The sequence below is a fragment of the Melanostigma gelatinosum genome (genome assembly GCF_949748355.1).
Source record: "Melanostigma gelatinosum genome assembly, chromosome: 9".
NCBI classification, from domain to species: Eukaryota; Metazoa; Chordata; class Actinopteri; order Perciformes; family Zoarcidae; genus Melanostigma; species Melanostigma gelatinosum.
This window is the reverse complement of record NC_136642.1, coordinates 20428082-20448870: the sequence shown is the minus strand read 5'-3', so window position 1 is coordinate 20448870 and position 20789 is coordinate 20428082. Positions and strand designations below refer to the sequence as shown.

The following is a 20789-nucleotide window of genomic DNA, read 5'->3' as shown; positions in this document are numbered from 1 at the left end:
TGCCTAGACATTGTCTGGACCTACAAAGGTGTGTCTCTATGAAATTTGCTAACGTGGCTCGAAATGAGTCAACGCTCGCACACACCCACACGGACACACGTACCCTGACACATGAAGCACCTTCATGTTCCTACAGGTCGCGTTCAGCACTCGGCACTCTGGGAGAAGAAGTGGTTTTGGATGCCTGATTAAATCATGTCAGTAAGCTTACCTGTCAGCACTAGCCGTATAGGGGACCACGAGAGGAACGTTGTGTAACTAAGCCCCAAACTCCTCGGATAAACTCTGAATACATGCAGGAACTGTGTGCTGAGACACTTAAAAGCAAGAGTGACTTTGGAAATGAGAAACAACACAATCTCCCTTTCACAAAAGAAAAGTTAAAGTCATAAGTAATATATATGCACCATGCTTCTACAGCCTCTCCTGGTCTGGCATGACCAGTAGCTTACGGTGGCTAAATTTGACTAATATTAGCTATTTACGCAGACATTGCTCTGTGTAATCTGACTGTTTGCCTCTTCTCTACTTCTGCTACATTTTAACAATTTAAAAGAACATTTGATGACAGTACTTGTGGTTTGGATTTTATGACTGATTGATGAGTTAGAAGTTTATTTTGTGCTGTTTTTCTGCAGATTAATCTATCATGGAATATAACTTTGCATCCAGTGTGACCCTTGAAATATGTTGAGAGAAAAACCCAGAATAATAAACTGAAACAGAATTGAAGCAATGCCTGTTGTTTTGCCTTTTCTGTTCTAAACACTGCCTGCCTGCTCCTCCTCCTCCTCCTCCTCCTCCTCCTCCTCCTCCTCTGGATAGCAGGAAGTAACGCATCTGATGTTTGCCAATTTGTTAGCATTAGCCACCACAAAGCAGGACATGTGCAGTCAGGCTGAGAAAACAATGGTTGCGGCGACTGAACGACCAAAGAAAGAAGCTCCGGCTGCTGTTACAAAAAAACGTTGTCAAAGAGGCAAAATATCTTCACAGAGCTGGAGATAAGCTTCAACGAAGTCGTGAGAAATGCTGTGCGACAATGACAACTAAAACACAGATGCTCAGACGTGTGCGTCGACTTCTCAGAGCAGCCTGTCATCGCGCAACATTCACAAGCGTGCTCAAACACTGAGCTATGAGCTGCTGTATCTCTCTGTGAAGCAGTGATGTTCAGGGTGTGGTCATCCATCGCTGTCTGGAGTCCAAGTCAGCCCTTCCCAAAACGATCTCATCCCCCATCGCTTCTCTTTTCTTCCTTTTTTCTCGTCACAGTGAGTGACTCCTAATGTGAGATGTCTGAGGAATGCTGTGACTAAGTAATGATTAACCATGAGGTTGTGTGTTGGTGTGTACGCGAGTGTTTGACTGAAAATAATAACTTCTTTTTTTTTAACTTGTTGTTGTTTGAACACGTTACTTCTGTCACTCGATTGTACATCATTTATTAATGTTCTGTTCAGTGCAATATAAATTCTTAAAAAGTAATCGGCACAGACTTTTTTTTATTACACCTTGAGACTCAGCTTCTGTGTGTGTGTTTTCTTGCGCAATGAAGCAATAGTCCATGCAGCTAGGTTACCACACCTCGTCCTTGGCGAGGCACGGGCACGCTGCAAGAGGAAGGGGTGTGTTTAGAGCCCCGCCCACCGTGTCCTCCACACACCAGCACCCACTAAATACACACTCGCTCATCCCACACAAGGACAGGCCCAGACTTCATAGCCCACAGGCACCATTTGCTATGAAAGGGATAGAGTGAGCGGCAGCAGAACAGAAAGAGAGAGAGAGAGAGAGAAAAAAGAAAAGAAAGAGGGGCAGAGTCGAACCCAATGAGGGAGTGAGGAGTTTGAGAGGCAGAGGAGAGGGAGAGAAATCATAGGTCGGTGAAGTGCTGAGTGGATTGTGGCCACAGGACTGCATGCTCCGGGACGAACCCGAGGGACAGATAGACGCGAGAAAAGCAGAAGTTTGCTCTCAAGGGCGAAAGCCGCCGAGGATATTGTATCATTAGGAATATTATCCTGCGTGCTGACAAACGGTGAAAATGAACTCTCAGCAGCAGAGGTTCAGGAATTTCTCCTCTGACAACACGGGCAGAGAGAGGATGGCCTCAGACGAAGGCTATAACCGGGGGATGCTGAAGGCTACGGACGGCAGGAAAGGTACCAGTATGGTGGCAATCAATGGAAAACGGCTCCATTGCAAGTCTTGATCTTGATGTATTTGCTCCTGTATGTGTGTGTGAGACACCGCTGGGCAAGAGTGAAGTGCTTTTTTCCATGAAGAGGTGAGAGGAGCGTTCGACAATGGTTTCAGGTTTTATGCGTCTTTGTCTGTAAGAGCTTTAAGAGGTTTATGTGATTGGCTAGCGTGTTATTTAATGTGTGGTTCTGTACATCAGTTAGCTCATCAGGTGGCGGGGTGTCCAGTGTCGTCACAGGCAAGTTTGAATGTCAAAGCAATCTAACATTGAAAAAATGGCAGACATGCAGTTATTGTGATCCGACTGCAGTGTCCAGTGTTTCTCCATCTCTGTAACTTAAAGGAGGATATACTCTCCTTTTCTAATGCATCAGCAGCTTCCTCACTTCGTATTGGTCAGCAAAGCCCATTCACAACTTTTGCTGTGTGGCATGCATGGGTTTTGGAGGTTGAATGAGTCACTGCAGCTGCAGTCTATTTGCCTTAACTTGTACTGGAGACAGGATGAATGGTGCGTTACATTTTCGTCAGTTTTTTTTCTCCAGTCTGCTCCTCTTTTTCTTTTGTTTTTCAAAAAAAAAAAATGAATGCCCTGTTTTACCATGCAGTGGAACACATGAGTTCTCCTAATCAAGACACTTTGATTGTGCCATTGTGATTCCCTGAGCAGTGGTGGACAAAGTATTTGAATTCTTAAGTGAAAGTAGGAATTGAACAAGAATTAAAAACTAACGCACTCATCACACAGGGAAAATGAACTTGTATTATTACGAATGCAATAATGTGTAAGTGTTGGGTTAAGGTGGTGGCTAATTCTAACAAGACTGAATCATTCCATCGATAACATTAGATCATACTTTATACGTTTATTGTACAACAATAACCCCCCCCCCCCATTGGTTTCAATGATACACGAGGTGGTTAAAAGGTCTGCGGTGTCGATACAAGGTTTCCTTGGAAGCGTAGTTCCATAACACACTTGCGTAAGTCATGCTGACACCCTCCTGAAAACACAAATGCAGACTATGGGCTTCTTTTTTGTTTAAAGGTTGAATCACAGCCCTTTGCTTCTCTTTGCTGGGTGTGTCGCTGTATGAGTTGACCGTTCAGATAACTCCTATTAAACTGATAAGACGGAGGACTTTGATGTCTGTGACCATAGTTCATTCTGGCTCAATGTGGATAGAATTATTTGCTGTGTGAGTCAGTAAAGGAGGGTTTTTCAGGAGAAATACAAAAATGTGCCTGATTGGCTCCTTCAGTTTTCAAAGCGCCACTCACTTGTCATGCTGCGTAATGAAAACTGTGCATTAAAGTTCAAGTGAAAACGAACCCGATCCATCCACTGTGTCCACAATAGATGTTGCAGCGCCGCCACACCTTGTGGGCTTTGCCTGAACTCCAATAGGAATTGGGTGTATGCGGGTTTGTTGTCTCAGTGGGCGTGCTCCTTGCCAACATCGTTTTGTTTCTTGTAGGAAAATGGCACTCTCTAATAGATATGCCATGTCTTGTTGTAATCATGCGGAGCACCTTAAAACATCCGTCCCTCACGATGTTATCCTTTTTAGGAATGTCTGTGTCCAAGAGCCCAGCTGACAGCGGTGTCATAGGGACAGATGTGACCCCGCAAATACGGGGGGGGGGGGGGGTCAGCTGCCGACAATGACTGTGATCTGATGCGGTCTGACTCAGGTGCAGACGTGCACAGTCAAGAGGCATTTTTTTAACCTGGTGATGAATCTTTTTGTCAGATTTACAGATATCAAACAAGTCTGGCATTTTGGGGATTTCCTCTTTCCTTTGCTGCTTTTATGCCAAATAAATGGAGCTTCCAACCGCGATACCTCCGTCGTCACAAAGCTACAGCGCACGACTTTTAAAGGTTTAGGCTACATTCACAAAAGTCCTGTCGATTTTGTTTCCTTCTCACACGTGTCTGATGATTAACGGTGGCGTCTCTGTTTTTTGCAGATGAACGAGATCGAGTACAGAAAAAGACCTTCACAAAATGGGTGAACAAGCACTTGATAAAGGTGAGGAGCCATCCTTGACTTTTACTGTTTCTTATTCTTTACCCTAAAGGTACATTCAAGCTCTCACACGCCTACAGTGTCATGCTCCATGTTAATTGTCACACTCCCGAGGTACACTTGTGCAAAAGAAAAAATGCAAGTTCACCAAAAGGTGCCCACATATATGTCCCTTTCTCTGAACCTCACAAACATGTGGTTGACTGCCCTTACCTGTGCATTGGAACTGACCCTGTGGAAGTGATTACCACCGAAACACCTCACCCCCTCACACAAACACACATTAGCTCGGCAGTTGTTGTGTCACACCTTGTCTTTAGCATTGCACCGCGATGGGGGAGGCTAACCAGAAGTCCAGTCCGTCATCAGCTTGGAGAGCGTGTACACCATCCGTCAGCGGGCGTCCGCTCTCGCCGACCTCGCGCTCTGTTCTCAAACTACGACCTGAATGCAGGCTGATGCATCATGCTTTCGGGGGAAGACGGGGCCAAACTCCTCACTCTGGAGTTCCTCATTACGAGTGAAAAATGAGCCCCGTAACACAATACCCCTCCCACATGCAGTAGAAATACCCCTGCCTGCGCCACTTTTGTTCCAGAAAACTCCCATTGGCAGCAATGCATTAACAGCCATCACAACATTCAGCGCTTCCACATTATTTGAACATTCACTCCACAGACACAGGGCCATTCATTTCTTTCTTTTTTTTAATGGAACAAGAGGGGAAAAAAGCACAAAGAGTGTTTTCCTTTCCATGAATGTGCGGTGCAATATATTTGCTGACAGACTATGAGAACGTACTGTAGATCCTCTTGTTCCTCTTTAGTGATCACTGTGAATTTTGGAGGGTGAGTCACAGACATCTGGACTCATTTACCTCCTTCTGAAAAGGCAAATTCTGGTCTCGGACTAGGGCCCACGGCGGTTAAGGCCAACGGTAGCACATGTGCTGCACAGACTCCCGGGTCTGGGTGTCTACCTGCGTTCATGCCCGTTCTAAACTGACGTTGATGTGTGGGAAGTTGCATAGATTGCAGATATTCACATCGATATGGTACGGTTTGATAGCGAACCCTACAGTATAAGCATGACTGTTCTGTTTTCAAAAGTTTAAGGATTGCACGTCAATATTTGGTATGAAAAATATAACTTTTAACTTAAGAAGAGCAACGAATAAGAAGAAAGGGATCATCATCTCCGCCTACATTCAGCCACTGAAAATGTCAGTAAATAAAAAGGCACATGTTCGGTCGGCGAGACTGCCCCTCTCAGGTTAAACTGATGTTAAACTGATTTAATGGCCTGATGGCTGGCTCCCCAGCGCAGTACATCTTTTTATAATGTCACACCAGCTGCAGAGCAAAACATCTGCCTCGAGCATCATCTTACATTTGATGTTACATTGATTGAAAACTACAATCATTGCAGGTTGATTTCATATTACACCTAACTAGTGTTGAAAGTACGCCCTTGGGAGTTTTAGAGGAATTGCGCAAGGTGTCGTAAAAACATCACGTTAAACCCGAAGCATTTTGAGCGTTTGTCTCCACGCGGAGGGACCAGGATGATGACCAGGATGATGCGGTCAGCCATGTGCGCGAACGATTTTCACCGTGACAAGTTTACAGAGCAGCTTTGTTTGTACAGCATACCACTTACCTTTCAGCTGCAACAGTGTCACATGGAGCAGAGCCTCGAAGTAATTGAGGGGCGATGACAGCTGGCTCTTAAGTACACACCAGGGAAATACACTACAAGATAATTGCAAAATTCTATATTTGAACCAAGGAATTTAACAGTGTTTGATTAAGATGTTCAACGTTTTTAATAATCGCGTGCAGCTCGAGAATATTATATTACAGTACTCGACACAAGTTGATCAAACCACACAACATCGCCCCCGGGAGGACGTTTTGCATGTGTAGACAGTGAACCCTAGTGGTGGCAGTGCAGGCTGCCTTCACTCCACTCGCATCCAGATGTGTTCATCTCGGCTCTGCCAGAAGGGGCGGAGCATATCTAAGGTTTGGAGAACTGTATTGAAATTCTTGCCGACATAAAATGAGCCGCTGTTGCAACTTGCAAAGGGCGATGCGCTTTCATTCCATTCGAGGGCCGAGGCCTCCTTCACACATAACGACCGAAACGCACTCAGACGACAAACGAAAGAAGTTTAACCACTCTGTGTTTCATCTGTCCGTCCCGTATGCCGCCGTGTCCATCATCTCAACCAAATCATTGCCCTTCATTGTATTGTCATTTATTTCTTCCCTTCTCTCTCTCTCCTTTGTTTCTGTTCTCTCCGATTCTCCATTGCTCATCCATCTGTTCTCATTCCTCCATCTTTCACCCAGCATCGGAGGGCAGAGGTAGGTACTGGCACGCTCCAGCGGTTGACTCTACTAAATGTGTCTGGTCATGGGCATGACTTTGCATGGAGACCTCCCTCAATTTGTTTTTGTTCTCCCCCTTTCCAATCTTGTGTTTTCTGGCATCGCCACAACAACTGTCTTGGTTGCAAGTAGACCACACCTCACTTTTATAACCAGGGAGTGCACTTCTGATTCATTTGGGCTTTTTTGTGTTACATTTGATTTTATGTGTGTTTTTTGCGTTTTTTACCTCACTGCTCTGGCTGTTATGCGGTCCCATCGATCACTTTTCAGGGATGACAGCTGATATTTGGATTTGGAATCGGGCCTGCCTGCTGACGGCGATGCATTCCTGTCCCGGGTAGAACTGTACCTGTGGAGAGAACGCTCTGAGCACTGTAAACATATATAAAACAAAAAGCAGTTCTCAAATCAGTGTGAAGCACTTCTAGCTGAGCTTCAGCACATTTGGAAACATTTGGAAAAATAGGCCAGTATTGTGATTTATTGTGTTCCGCCTCAGTCACTAAAAGAAATGTCCCAGCTGCTAGTCCTGAACAGCTGTCCCTGTATGTGATATGGGGTTGTCGGTGTTATTCACGGTGCTTGCCTCTTGAATCCCTGTGACATGCTCTTTTCCCTTTGTCCTGGCAGTCGCAGCGTCACGTGACAGACCTGTACGAAGACCTTCGAGATGGACATAACCTGATCTCGCTGTTGGAGGTCCTCTCTGGGGATACGCTGGTGAGTACCGCCGCCATGTCTGACTTCTGACCAGGACGAGGGGCCGACAAGTCTGCCCAAGCTCTGCATCTTTTACCTCTCAGACGTCCTCCGAACCAAAACCTAATCCAGACTAATTACACAAGGAGTACGTGTGTTCGTCGAGCTGGGATATCATCCCTGTGTCAACAAGTCGTAACCAGTCGCAGCCACGTTGTCAAGTCAGAGGCTTAACCTGAGCTGAACTTCGCTAAACAAAGACTCATTTACCGGCGGCTCTTGAGCCCAGGATCCCTTTCTGTCTTTCCTAACTATCCTTCTAGTTTGTATTCATATGTGACTTCTCATGCACCCTTGTAGTCTGCATATGTCTTCAACTAGAATCCTAGAACTTACACACCAGCTCTGTATAGAGGCTGCTCTGCTGCTGTAGTTCACCGCTCTCTCCACCAGCTCCAGCTCTGCTCATCTTCTGAACGCTTCCATAGCCTTGACACATTAACCCCACTTTGGCCTGTGTGTGTGTGTGTGTGAACTATACTTATACCTGATGAATACCGTTCTCCTTCTCTACTCCTCCTCCTCCTCCTCCTTTTCTTCGCTGTGACCTCTGTCTGTGTGTGCTGATCTTTGCTGCCTGGCCTTCGCCTCCTCTCTTTGCGCTGCTCTTGCTGGGGCTAGCTGAGGGAGAGAGACGTGGTCAGGACCGCTGGGTTGGTGAGTGGGTCGATAACTTACAGCAGTTCATTTCTTATTATCATAATTATTGTATTATCATTATTATTCATCTGCGCTTTCTCAAGTGTTTTGTTGCCTTTTTCCTTTCTTTCGTTCATTGACATGCTCGCTTTAAGCATTTGGCTGCTGGATTCTAACTAACTGCTGCTGCTGACACTTTATTTTAACTTAATGCAGTTTTGGGCTCAAGCTGGGCTTTGTTTTGCGTTGCAGTATTTCGAGGCGTTTGTATTTGTTTAGGAACTTTTCATGTTGTGTTCAGCATTACTTTCCCGATTTACATTTGAAATTCAAAGGACAAACTGAGCATCATGAGCTCTTCTTATCTTGCTGTCAGTAGATTTAAATCAAACAAAAGCGTGGCTCGGCCACTGCTAACTTCCTGCTGTATTTAGTATTCTAAAGGGTTTTTTCCCCCAAGGGTGGGATGGTTGTGAACAACAGGACAAAATCTAAATAATTACTCACCTGAAATCCTCGAAAAATATCCAAGATTCTCCAGTTATTACTTCATTTATTCTTTCTGTTAAATGTCTTTCCACGTGATTTCCTGTTTTCCTCCCCATCATTTCTCTGTTTTGATTGAATGCTTTTCGTTCTCCTTCACCATGAGTATACCAGAAGTATCGTCTCTGACAGTCTAGTGTCCATCATGTAACCAAACATCTATTTTTCCCCCCCTCCTCTTCAGCCCAGAGAGAAGGGCCGTATGAGATTCCACAAACTACAGAATGTACAGATAGCACTGGACTTCCTCAGACACCGGCAGGTACGAAACATATGAGGAGACATTGAACCTGTCCCTGTCACAAGTCACCCTGTTGTGTGTGTGTGTGTGTGTGTGTGTGTGTGTGTGTGTGTGTGTTTTCACCAGATGCTGTAATCCTGAAAATAATCGCACCGCGTTTTGTCTTCTCAGGTCAAGCTGGTTAACATCAGAAACGATGACATAGCAGATGGGAACCCCAAGCTCACCCTGGGGTTAATATGGACCATCATCCTCCACTTCCAGGTCTCCTCTTCTGTCAGTTTTGTGTTCCGTTATATTATCGCTCTATACCTCTGTCTCTGGGATCTCCACCTGCTGTTTCCTGGAACCTATCGGAATGGATTCTCTGCTCTCCAAATTCCCTTTCAAAATTGACATTCTCTAACCAACACGGAATATGTCTTACCGTATTTCTAGAAGCATTTACAGCTACATATTAACACCGCCGCCACATGTTTGGTGTGCTTTGGCTGATTTATGAACAGCATAAAGAACATAAACACCATCAGGGTGTACGTATGAGTCATTTTCCAAGAATGCATAAATCTCTGGGCACCAGCCTGACTGGCAGAGGCACGCCTTATAATGTCAAATGATTCAGGTTCGGGTTTCAAAAAGCGGAGCATGGGAAATAAAGGAGACACTGGTGGTGAGAGCGGTGATACGGTGAAGGTGCCCTGTGGATACACATAATGAGCCTTTATACTCTTCTAGAATAGAGAGGGAACTTAGCTGGGTCGTGGCGGCTGGTGAGTCATCGAGATCAGAGGGGAGAGGAAAATTCCAGTCTTACCAAGTAATGTTCAGTAAAAACGCGAGTATCCTCAATTGATTTAATATACTGAGGAAATAAGAATTGTTCGCTCTAAAATAAATGTACAAAAATGATCTGAGATTAAATAGTCACTCTAAAATCGACATGATCAAAACATCCAGATGAGTGGTCCATATTGTCAACATGCTTTTCATTGAAGAAGGTAAAAAAAAAAAGAAAAATCTGCAAAAGTTACAAGTTAAAAAATTTAAATCACATCCCATTCTGTTTTTTGAATAATTCCTCATTTAAAAACGTTTGCAGATTTGCACGATAGTGTGTGAGAGGAGATGCATTTGAATGGCGCAAACACATTGATATTCACACACACTTTTTTTTCAAATTTAAAAGCGCCGTTTTTCAGGACAGAAATCCTGCTGCATCCTGTGAGCCAAGTCAGAACACTTAAATCGACTGAACTCCTGATAAATGTTGAGCATGTTAACAGACGAGACAACCAGGAAAGACATTAAGCCAAGGAATGATGAAAGCTGTTAATTGAACTATGGGTTGCAACCATTTAAATGACATCCTATGGTTTCCACTGATGACTTATCTCTTCCACATTTCACCAACATTGCATTTTTAACACAGCATCCACCTTTTCCAGCAGTGCATTTGTATTTATATATATATGGATCCATATTGTTTCAGATCTCAGATATTCAGATCAACGGCCAGTCAGAAGACATGACGGCCAAGGAGAAGCTGCTGCTCTGGTCCCAGAGGATGACCGACGGCTACCAGAGCATCCGCTGTGATAACTTCACCACCAGCTGGAGGGACGGCAAGCTCTTCAACGCTGTCATACACAAACACCAGTGAGTGGGGCAATTTATCACTCGTTGTTTGCTGCATTGTAAAATGATAACAGCGATACAAACGGTAGCGAGAGCACGCGAGTCATTGCACTGGCATGTGAGTCAGTTTGGAGACACATATTAACTGTTAAATGTCAAGTTTAAAAAAAAAGGATGCAGGGGTCCTGTAATAGGACCAGAGGGGCTGTGTCTTGTCATGACACCACACATGAGTTTAATTTAATATATTGAGTGCACTGGACCAGGAGTGGGACCTTTGCCAAGCTTTCAAATGTCAAATTCCGCTTCACAATGCCGGATTCAACATGCTCTGTAATTAAATCCCACTTTCAGTACTGACAAGATGTGTCTATTCCAGTCAGACATGACCACTATTTTAACGGAAAAAACATATTTTAATAGTGCAGATCCTCTATATCGCAATGCTTAAATAAATCATTCACTTGCGTCTGATTAAACCTTCTCATAAAAGCGTCTTCTGTTGACCAATTTTCTACTCACTGCAGCTCGAATAAAAGCTGCATTATTAATGGCTCGCCATGAACATTTGAGGCCTTTAGGCTACGAATAGCACAGCCGTTGGCCGTGAGTAACACGCTATTAATCAGGATTAGCTTATTAGATTGTTTGCTAACCCTAGGTATTAAAAAGTCAAAGTAAAGTCCTTGCTGTTGACCACCAAATATGCTAATTCCCCTCAAGTTGTTGTGTGTCTTTATGGCATAATTAGTGGTTGAGGATCGCTTTGTGTGGTGGCATCCTGGGAAATGAATGCCCGTTTGTTTCTCAGGAATATTTGTGAATGCAGTTTGCCATTGGTTGGTTTCTTTTTAGACGTTTCAACAAAGGGATTCGTGCAGAAGAGTCCAGACAGCAACGTGGTATTAGATGAGAGAGAGTTAAAGGCGGAGCAGGTTAAGAGTCTTTATGCATTGAAAGAAAGGGATGCCTGCAGGGGCAAGTTTTTCAAGAACTGGAGCGTGCACCTGAAACCTTTTTTTTTTTTTTTCTCTCTCTCTCTCTCTCTTTGTTGGAGACACCTGAGGCTGGATTAGTGCTGCCTTTCATAACGGTCAGGGGTGTGGTGTGTGGGCGTGACTGTGGCGCTTTGTGGCTGCTACATGAAAACTGTGGCGTTGCTTCGTGTGTAGGCACAGTTCAGAGCATCCCGGAGCAGAATGTGCACTCGTCCAGAGAATTGTCCATGGTTTATGTAGGCGTGTGAAGGGTTACTGATTTAATTCGTAACGCCGCAACAGTCGAATTAGACGTCACGTGGAAAAAAAGCAGTGACTGGGCTGCACCACGAGGAGGATTTTTCATCTCAGCAACCCTGCAGGAGGATTAAGGGGATCTTCACGTGCTGATGGACACCTGAGACAATGCATTGGATTGATTTCCATGCAACCGTCAAGCCAATGAAAGATCTGTGAAGCAAAACCTCTTTTACTTGCCGCTGGACGAGGGCCGTCCTGCAGATCTTAAGATGCTCAGTATAAGGAAGAAGTCCAAGAAGAAGAAGGGAAGCATCGGCTTCACTGGCGGCGTGTCGCGATCTGTCAGCGATGCGGACAGCAGGGTGGTCATGTTGTGCGAGGACATCCCGTCGGAGGGATCCTCCTGGGACTCGGGGCGGGGCTCCCAGAGCTCGGGGGCCCGCTCCAGCGGTGACGAGCTGTGCCACGGATGCAGGTCCCGTGGCTTTCATGACAGAGAGGGACGGAGCGTGAGCAGCTCCTCTAGGCCGACAGAGCAGTACTCCGTGCGAGAAATCCGCCACGTGGAGGCTTCACCTGCTGGCGGGCAGAATGCAGGTCGTTCCACTCTACGCATCAGAGAGCTGTATGAACCTGCTCCATCCGTTACTTATTGCACGTATTGGATTTGCTTACTAAATATCGGAATCAGTACTGCAGGGATATGCATTGCACTTTTGAATTTGTGGAGTTGGTAATGCGTTTGAAACAGTTTGTGATATAATGATGAGAAGTTCTGTAATGGTCAAGTATGCATGTGTGACAGATGAGGTTTTGTGGTGCATTCAGTCATCCTGCTTTGCACTCTGAAGACGTTACCTTTTTTTATGTCCTGAGAGTCGAGTAGTGGGCGGCTGCCTATTTAAAATGTGTCAGCTGTGATTACATCAGCTGCCCTTATGAATTAATATTCCAGCTATAGATGCTCTGACATCTGCCAGGCAGAGTCAAACACCCAGAGGACAAAAATGCAGGTGCTCATGCAGATGGGGATGTAGCTATTGGCAGAAGGTCTTAAACAAGCACAGCCACCTGTACAGACTTCATGAATTATTTATTCATGTTAATGTTATATTATTGGCATTTAGCCCTCCATTCTATCCCACTTCCCAAGTTTCAACTTTGGATTTCTGAGGCTGAAAATACAACACAACATGTGCGCATAGAAAGCGAAACTTTTGAATTGCAGCTTTACAGGTTACTCTCATACGTTGATATCAAATGTATCGTGGCAGTTCTGTTGTGGAGACTCAAAATGCACGTCCTTACACTGCGGATTGTAGTCGGTCATACTATTAAACTCCTGTGAAACGTTTCACTCGACCCCCCCCTGAAGATTACTATAACTTATCACCTGGTGATTAACTGTCCATGCTTGTGTTCCCCTAGTCCCAGACTCATCGACATGGGCAGCGTGTACCGACAGACCAACCTGGAGAACCTGGAACAGGCCTTCATTGTGGCAGAGAGCGACCTGGGGGTGACCCGCCTACTGGACCCTGAGGGTAAGACTGGCCCAGAGGCCATTTCATCTTGTAATAATTTGGTTTGTTGTGCTGCATTATGTCTAGTTACTGATTATCGGTATTCATTTGCAACATGAAATAATGAGATGTCCTTTCAGATGTCGATGTCGCACACCCTGATGAGAAGTCCATCATCACGTATGTGTCATCCCTGTACGATGCCATGCCTCGGATCGATGTACACGATGGCGCCAGATCTAACGTGAGCAGAACTTGTTCCAGACCATGAGTCTGGGTTGACGAACACAAACGTTTGCTCTAATTAGATCTGATTGAAAGCTTGATCAGATTTATTGAAACCTGAACGGGCTTGTGACTCTGCTTATAAATTTGCCTTTTTGTTAAGAGCATTCACCGCTGCTTTCAGAGAGAAATAGAAGTCTTGTGAAACCAAGTATCACAGGACATTAGCAACCTGTGTTGTTTACACTGCGTCAGCCAAAGGGCATAAGCTCATATCTGTTCACATAAAACATATACTGTATCGTAGTTTATACACTCATTGGACTAATGGTATGCTGCTGGTGCATTTAATGTCCTGTTGTATCTCAAAACAAGTAAAGGTGAATGCTGATCTTGCATCTTTTCTAGTAACAGCAACCAATGACTCTGGGAGAACCAGAGATATATTTATTTATTCATCTATTCATTTGTTTGCTTATTTATTTTCTATTTCGAACATAAAAAAGCAAAACAAAAATAACCAATAAAATGCTAAAACAATAAACATATCTGACTCTAAAAATAGAGATTATCATAAACAATATAAATCAACAATGTAAATAAATATTACATGTCTGAGCCAGAAGAAGTTTACGCTGATATGATCTTACTCCACCTCCATAACTCAAACAATGATTTGTCATATAAATAACTACTACCCCAATGCCATTATGTTGAACCCGAATATCCACCGATTGGCAATTACCTCACATTCATTCAACCGACCCTTCCTCACCCCGATACCTCTTGGAAGACATTGTTTGCACATCTTCTTAAATAGATTCATATTTGGACTTTGCTTGAGTTCTATATCCAAACCATTCCACAAATTGAAACACTCTTACTCTTCATAGTTTTACAAACACACGGCTTCTTTAAATTCAACTCTCCTGCTGCCGTCTGTCTGTCTGTCTCCCACCATTGTCTTCCTCCCCCTCCACTGTCTCCTCCACCTCTGCCTCCTTGTCCACTCACACAAGACCCGGATTGTTTGGCGCCTAATTGAGTTTAGCGTGGTGCGCGAGCGATCGAACATGGCGAGGCGGGAGGAATAAGCGCCCCCCCTATCTGTTATTGTTGTTAAACGCCTGCCTGTGTTTTCTGCTGTGCTGGCTGCAGGAGCTGGAGCTGCGCTGGCAGGAGTACTACGAGCTGGTGACTTTTCTGCTGCAGTGGATCCGCCACCATGTCACGATCTTTGAGGAGAGGAAGTTCCCTGCCAGCTACGAGGAGATGGAGGTGAGATGATGTGCCGATATTGTGCCTCTCTGCAAGAGATTTGTCTTTTGTTGAAGAGCACAAATATCTTAGTATTTTAGTTTACTCATAATAAACAATTAAAACACATTGCATGTGTTAATATGTATTAAGTATTGTGAAAAAGAGGTTTCCATTGCTGGATCAAAGAACACGCTTATATAATGTCTAACTGCGGGCAGAGTAACTGTATTCCCAGACATTGTTGTACTGTAGGTGGGGCCCTGTCGGTGCTGAGAATATGCAGCCAAAAGGCAGATCATGCTGAACCTAATCCTGAGAAACCACTCCCTGTCAGCGCTGCAGAATAAAAGCTTAGCGTGACTTTAGTATTTTTCTTAATTCTCTCTGAAGTGAAATTATCAGCAACACAGCATCATCCAAAGTAGCAGTTTGGCTGTGCTTTTTTTTTTTTTTTTTAAAGCAGATAAGTCTGAGAGCGAGTAACAGTTTTCTTTGGTAATGCAGGCAGTGAGGTCATTGAGTCATTCTATAAGTTCAACTCAATTTACACCAGTCATGGGAATGAACAGAGGACAGCACGCCATTGTGTAGAGACTCCTAAAACTGTAGCGTGAGGTGTTAATGTGCTTATGTTATTTCGGAAATTAGGATTTTAAATTCATTTAAATGTCCAAAACATTATGTCATTCAAGACATAAATCAAATGACGATATAGATAAGATATTACTGATTTAAACTTTCTTTTTTTGTGTATTTTTATTTTGTTTTCTTTAGCTTCTTTGGCGCCAGTTCTTGAAGTTCAAAGAGACGGAGCTGCCAGTGAAAGAAGGCGACAAGAACCGGTCAAAGCACATCTACCAGTCCTTTGAGGCAAGCTAAACCGTCCTGTCCTTTTGTATTTCATTGTGCTCTGTTCTTTTGAGTGCCAGCCAACGCATTGTGCTCCCACCTGCCCACAGAGTGCCGTGCATGCTGGTCAGGTGAAGGTCCCTCCAGGCTACCATCCCATTGATGTGGAGAAAGAATGGGGTCGACTTCACGTGACCATTCTGGAAAGAGAACGGCTGCTCAGGATAGAGTTTGAGAGGTTAGGTTTCATTCATTTTCATTGTACTTGTGCCCCCCCCCCAACCAAGGAGTGTTGTGCAAATAAGACAGAACAGTTTAAGAATAAAGTTTCTAGTATTATCAAGCTCATAACTAAAGAAAAATGCAACTAGCTAGTAGCCCAGCTTTAGTCTGAGGGTTCTTGCGTTAGCTAGCCTGCTAACCTTCCCACACCACCAAAGCTGTGCTCATGAAGGTATCATAAAAGTATCTCATTCCCAATTACGTTCTTATATAGCTAAAATACATTAGGTACATTAAGTTACTCCTTTATCAAACAACAATGTTATTTCACCGTCATATATTTTTTGTTGCAGCTGTTTTGCGTCGTTCCCCCGCTTTGGTAGGAGACAGACAAACATTCTGCATCAAAACGAGACAGAATGTAGAGTCGCGTTGCGTCATGTCTGGATAATGGGGTGGTTTCATGTCATGAGACGGTCCGGTCATCTCGCAGCCTGACAGCCTTGTTCATGGTTCTGAGATGAGGAGTGACTTGAGTGAGCAGACAGGATGTCTTTGTCAAGAGGACATGTTCGTCTCACCCTGCTCTGTTACGTGCAGAGTATTTTCAGGAGACACGACGGGCGAGGAGAGCTGACTGTCTGGTAGCTGTAACTGTAATCTTTCTAACAGGCTTGAGGAATGGCATTTGTGAGTGACCCTCATAAATTGGAGTATTTGCTGCAACGCAGGTGGCCGTCAGTTTTGATTTTAAGCTTCTGTTGGTCTAAATGTAATGTGGTTTTCCAATTGAATGTCTTATTGAGCTTCATTTTTAGATTTTTTTTATGATTGATCGTATCTTATCCAGACTCGAGAGGTTCCAGAGGATTGTCAGTAAAGTCCAGATGGAGTCGGGGTCTTGCGATAGCCAACTCAGCCACCTGGAGACCCTGCTGCAGACGGTGAGTGCTAACATTAGAAATACTACTCTTCAATGTGTGTTCACGAAGCAGATGATTGTTTGGACCTTGTGGCTTTTTTTTATTTATTTCATTGTGAAGAGTTAGGGATTTAAAGTTTTTTTTCATACATATCAGTTATAAATTTGGTCTATTTGAGTCCAAAGGACAGACTTTTTAAGCCTCTTTTATGCTATTTAGTTTAACAAAAACTAACTATGAACATCCTTCCAATCAGACATTTAAGAGAAGAATGCACCTAAAATATGTCACGCAAAGCTACAGAAAAGTAAAAGGAGAAAAAAATGCAATCTCTAGTATCCTTCAGGCAGAGAAGTGGCTGCTTGTATGTCCATCACTGTCACACGCCTTTATATTCTCTCAGTCTAAAATGTATGTTTTTAATTGTCTCTCATTCCTTCAGGACATTCGTCTGCTGAACGCGGGGAAACCAGCTCAGCACACAGCAGAAGTGGAGCGGGAGCTCGACAAGGCCGACAACGCGATCCGCCTGCTCTTCAACGATGTGCAGACACTCAAGGACGGGCGCCACCCTCAGGCTGAACAGATGTACCGCAGGTTGGTGCAATGTGTATTTGGATTCAAGTGAACCTTTGACGTAATACACCGTGTTACAAAACAGTTGAAAGACACAGATCTGAATCCCCCCCCCCCAAAAAAAAGATCAGCAGTATAAAAGTTCTGTGTTTCTCATCGCCACAGGGTTTACCGCCTCCATGAGCGCTTGGTGAACTTGCGCACCGATTACAACCTTCGCCTGAAGTCCACTGTGACGACTGTGACGAGCCAGGCTTCTATGACGCAGACACTCCAGCAGAGCTCCACGAGGGTGCGGCCAGAGTTGGATGATGTCACCATCCGCTATGTCAAAGACCTCCTGGCGTGGGTGGAGGAGAACCAGCTTCGCATCGATGAGGCGGAGTGGGGCTCTGATCTGCCCTCTGTGGAGTCCCAGCTGGGCAGCCACAGAGGCCTGCACCAAACTGTGGAGGACTTCCGATCCAAGATTGAGCGGGCCAGGGCCGACGAGGTAGCACCGTCACCAGAAGGGATCGCACACCGTACGATGTTGTGCTGTTGATTTCAAAAGTAACCTCCGTCGCATCTCTCATTTATTGCAGAGCCAGCTATCTCCTATCGGCAAGGGCTCGTACAGACAATACATGGGGAAATTGGACCTGCAGTACGGCAAGCTACTGGTAAATATTTAGTATTTTAATCTGCACAAATTTTAAGTTATGGTTGTAGGTGTTTGAAAGCTGTTTTTTAAACTGCTTGTATTTTGATCTTTTTTTCAGAACTCTTCCAAGTCCCGCCTAAGGAACTTGGATTCGCTCCACGCCTACATCAGCGCTGCCAGTAAGGAAATGATGTGGTTAAATGACAAAGAAGAGGAGGAGGTCAACTTCGACTGGAGCGACAGGAACAGCAACATGATGGCTAAGAAAGACAACTACTCGGTGCGTTTTAGGAGTGGACTTCAAATTCTGCGTTCACGTGCTTCAGTTTCCTAAATCTTGTCTCCAATTCCAGCCCATTGTGTGAAATATTTATGGATAAAGTCATAAAATGAATGCACAGGAGTTGTTGTTTTTTTTTCCGACCAAGATTGACATTAACTGTTTCATTTTGAGTCTTCAGGGTCTCATGCGAGAGCTGGAGCTGAGGGAGAAGAAAGTCAATGATCTCCAGGTCACAGGAGACAAACTTATCAGGGACGGACATCCCGGCAAGAAGACAGTTGAAGTAATTACGCTAATAAGCCCAGCTGAACAGTGAAAATCCACACGCTGTGTAAAAGCTACTGAGTGAGGCCTCCACTAATGCACCGTCTTCTTTGTCTCTTTCAGGCCTTCACAGCCGCCCTGCAGACTCAGTGGAGCTGGATCCTTCAGCTGTGCTGCTGTATTGAGGCTCATCTCAAAGAAAACACAGCCTACTACCAGGTATGGCACAGCTATGTGAATTCAGACAGATCTGTGGAATTCCAATAACCCTATACGTCCATCAACATTCAGTGAGCAATTTCCTGTCCCTTTGCAGTTCTTTGCTGATGTGAACGAGGCTCAGGACAAGATGAAGAAAATGCAAGACACCATGAGAAAGAAATACAGCTGCGATCGCTCCACCACAGCCACACGGCTGGAGGATCTGCTGCAGGATGCTGTGGTGAGTGAGCACTGCTGACATGTGTATATCTAGCTCTACGTGCACACGATCGTGCCAGATGAGCTTCTTAAGAAAATGTCGGCGATGACTATTTCGATTTAGAAGCAACAATTTCCCCCTTTTTTTTAAAGTGAATGCCATCAGAAAACTGGGAATTATTTTACTCGAATCTTGTTTGTGTTTTATTCATTTGATCGTATTTCTTTTCCCCCAGGAGGAGAAAGAGCAGATGAATGAATTCAAGACCCTTGCGACCGGCCTGAACAAGAGAGCCAAGTCCATCATCCAGCTGAAACCACGCAACCCCACCACCTCCATCAAAGGCAAACTGCCCGTTCAAGCCGTCTGTGACTTCAAGCAGCAGGAGGTCAGTGATCTGCGATTCGTCCAGAGTGGTCAAACGTGTCGCGGAACCTCAGCACGCCCTCTTCCATGCGTGTGTGTAATTCACCAATCGTGCATTGTGTTGCAGATCACCGTCCATAAAGGAGACGAGTGCGCGCTCCTCAACAACTCACAGCCCTACAAGTGGAAGGTCCTGAACCACGCCGGAAACGAGGCGGTGGTGCCCTCCGTCTGCTTCATGGTGCCTCCAGTCAACAAGGAGGCCGTGGACAGCGTGTCCAGGTGAGAACACATGTGGACGAGCAGCAGGGTTTATGGGACAGATTGACCGATTTAGGAAGGCGTTTCTCTTTCTGTCAACCGGTCCACTCCAATGACACTAAATACATATTGAGTTTAAAACTAAACTGTAAATGGTGAAGACGGGTACAATCTCTGGAGTACCGTCTGTTTCTTGATTCTCGCTGCGTTCCTCTCCTACTCCAGTCTGGACTCAGGTTATCAGCAGATGGTGTCTATGTGGCAGACGCTCCATATAGACATGAAGAGCTTGCTGTCGTGGCAGTACCTGATGAGAGACTACACACAGATACGCTCCTGGAACATCACAATGGTGAGCTTCTCTGCAAAAAATGTTAAATCGAAAAACAGAGTTGTTGTATTCGGTGTAAACTTCATGAGCTGACCTGTATGTGAAAAATGATAAAAACAATTCAAAAAGCATTTTTATTTTTTTACTTAAGAAATATTAAACAACATATAATCTTCTGCCAACTGCACTACTTTGAAAATAAGACCAAACCATGAGCTGTAAATAGCTAATAGACTCTAAATAACTAACTGAAGGCTTGACGTCTGTTATTGTAACAGCAGGCTGCGCAGGGAAGGGTTTTATTACGTTAGGTGTTTGGAATCACATTCAGTTACTGTCGGATCATTTTATAGCTCTGGAAAGAGTGCCCTAGCCGTGATACAATCAACAAGAAACCGTTTTGTTACCAAAACCAAAGAATTACATCATTAAATCAAACCACATCATCAACCTCCTCAGAATACGCAGAATAAATCCCGCCTTCTAATCCCGCCCCCATTCTTCTCCGTCCTTTGCAGTTGAAGACCATGAAAGCGGAGGAGTACAGGCTGTTGATGAGGAACCTGGAGCTCCACTACCAGGACTACATGCGCGACAGCCAGGACTCGCAGCTCTTTGGCCCCGATGACCGCATGCAGGTCGAGGGCGACTACACCAAGTCCACCCAGCATTTCGACCACCTGCTCCGCTCCATGGAGAAAGGTAACTTTTGTGGGTTTTTTTCCCTCCAAACAACAAATAATTCATGGATGTACAAAGGAAATATACAATAAGTGACTAGCAACTTCACAGCATGTAATTGTTCACCTTTCAGGACTAATGGTTGTTAGGCTCAAAGGTGAGTGACGTCGAGCCGGTCAAAGCTTTGGATGAGATGCTCAGAGATAACCATCAGTGTGATTAGAGTAGAGTTCTAAGTGACCGCATGTTGGTTTGGTTCCCACGTTGCT

The 20789-nt window shown here is 44.6% G+C and overlaps 1 protein-coding gene across 13 annotated transcripts in view; it reads left to right on the top strand.

The window, feature by feature from the left end:
- The window catches only part of plecb (plectin b), a 101484-nt gene that overhangs the window by 62679 nt on the left and 18016 nt on the right, over positions 1–20789 (top strand). For 6 of the 13 annotated variants that reach the window (XM_079274922.1, XM_079274927.1, XM_079274921.1 and 3 more), the window contains 24 exons: positions 4180–4241; positions 6593–6607; positions 7265–7354; positions 8763–8840; positions 8991–9083; positions 10309–10475; positions 13121–13236; positions 13356–13459; positions 14599–14718; positions 15475–15570; positions 15660–15787; positions 16622–16715; positions 17137–17291; positions 17436–17763; positions 17855–17932; positions 18032–18193; positions 18375–18479; positions 18584–18679; positions 18777–18902; positions 19117–19269; positions 19375–19529; positions 19734–19860; positions 20358–20541; positions 20654–20677. In XM_079274922.1, coding sequence (XP_079131048.1) covers positions 4180–4241; positions 6593–6607; positions 7265–7354; positions 8763–8840; positions 8991–9083; positions 10309–10475; positions 13121–13236; positions 13356–13459; positions 14599–14718; positions 15475–15570; positions 15660–15787; positions 16622–16715; positions 17137–17291; positions 17436–17763; positions 17855–17932; positions 18032–18193; positions 18375–18479; positions 18584–18679; positions 18777–18902; positions 19117–19269; positions 19375–19529; positions 19734–19860; positions 20358–20541; positions 20654–20677 — 2856 coding nt within the window. Of the gene's footprint in view, positions 1–1789; positions 2166–4179; positions 4242–6592; positions 6608–7264; positions 7355–8762; positions 8841–8990; positions 9084–10308; positions 10476–13120; positions 13237–13355; positions 13460–14598; positions 14719–15474; positions 15571–15659; positions 15788–16621; positions 16716–17136; positions 17292–17435; positions 17764–17854; positions 17933–18031; positions 18194–18374; positions 18480–18583; positions 18680–18776; positions 18903–19116; positions 19270–19374; positions 19530–19733; positions 19861–20357; positions 20542–20653; positions 20678–20789 lie in introns of those variants that run through there. The other 7 variants (XM_079274924.1, XM_079274928.1, XM_079274932.1 and 4 more) reach the window with 6 other exon arrangements.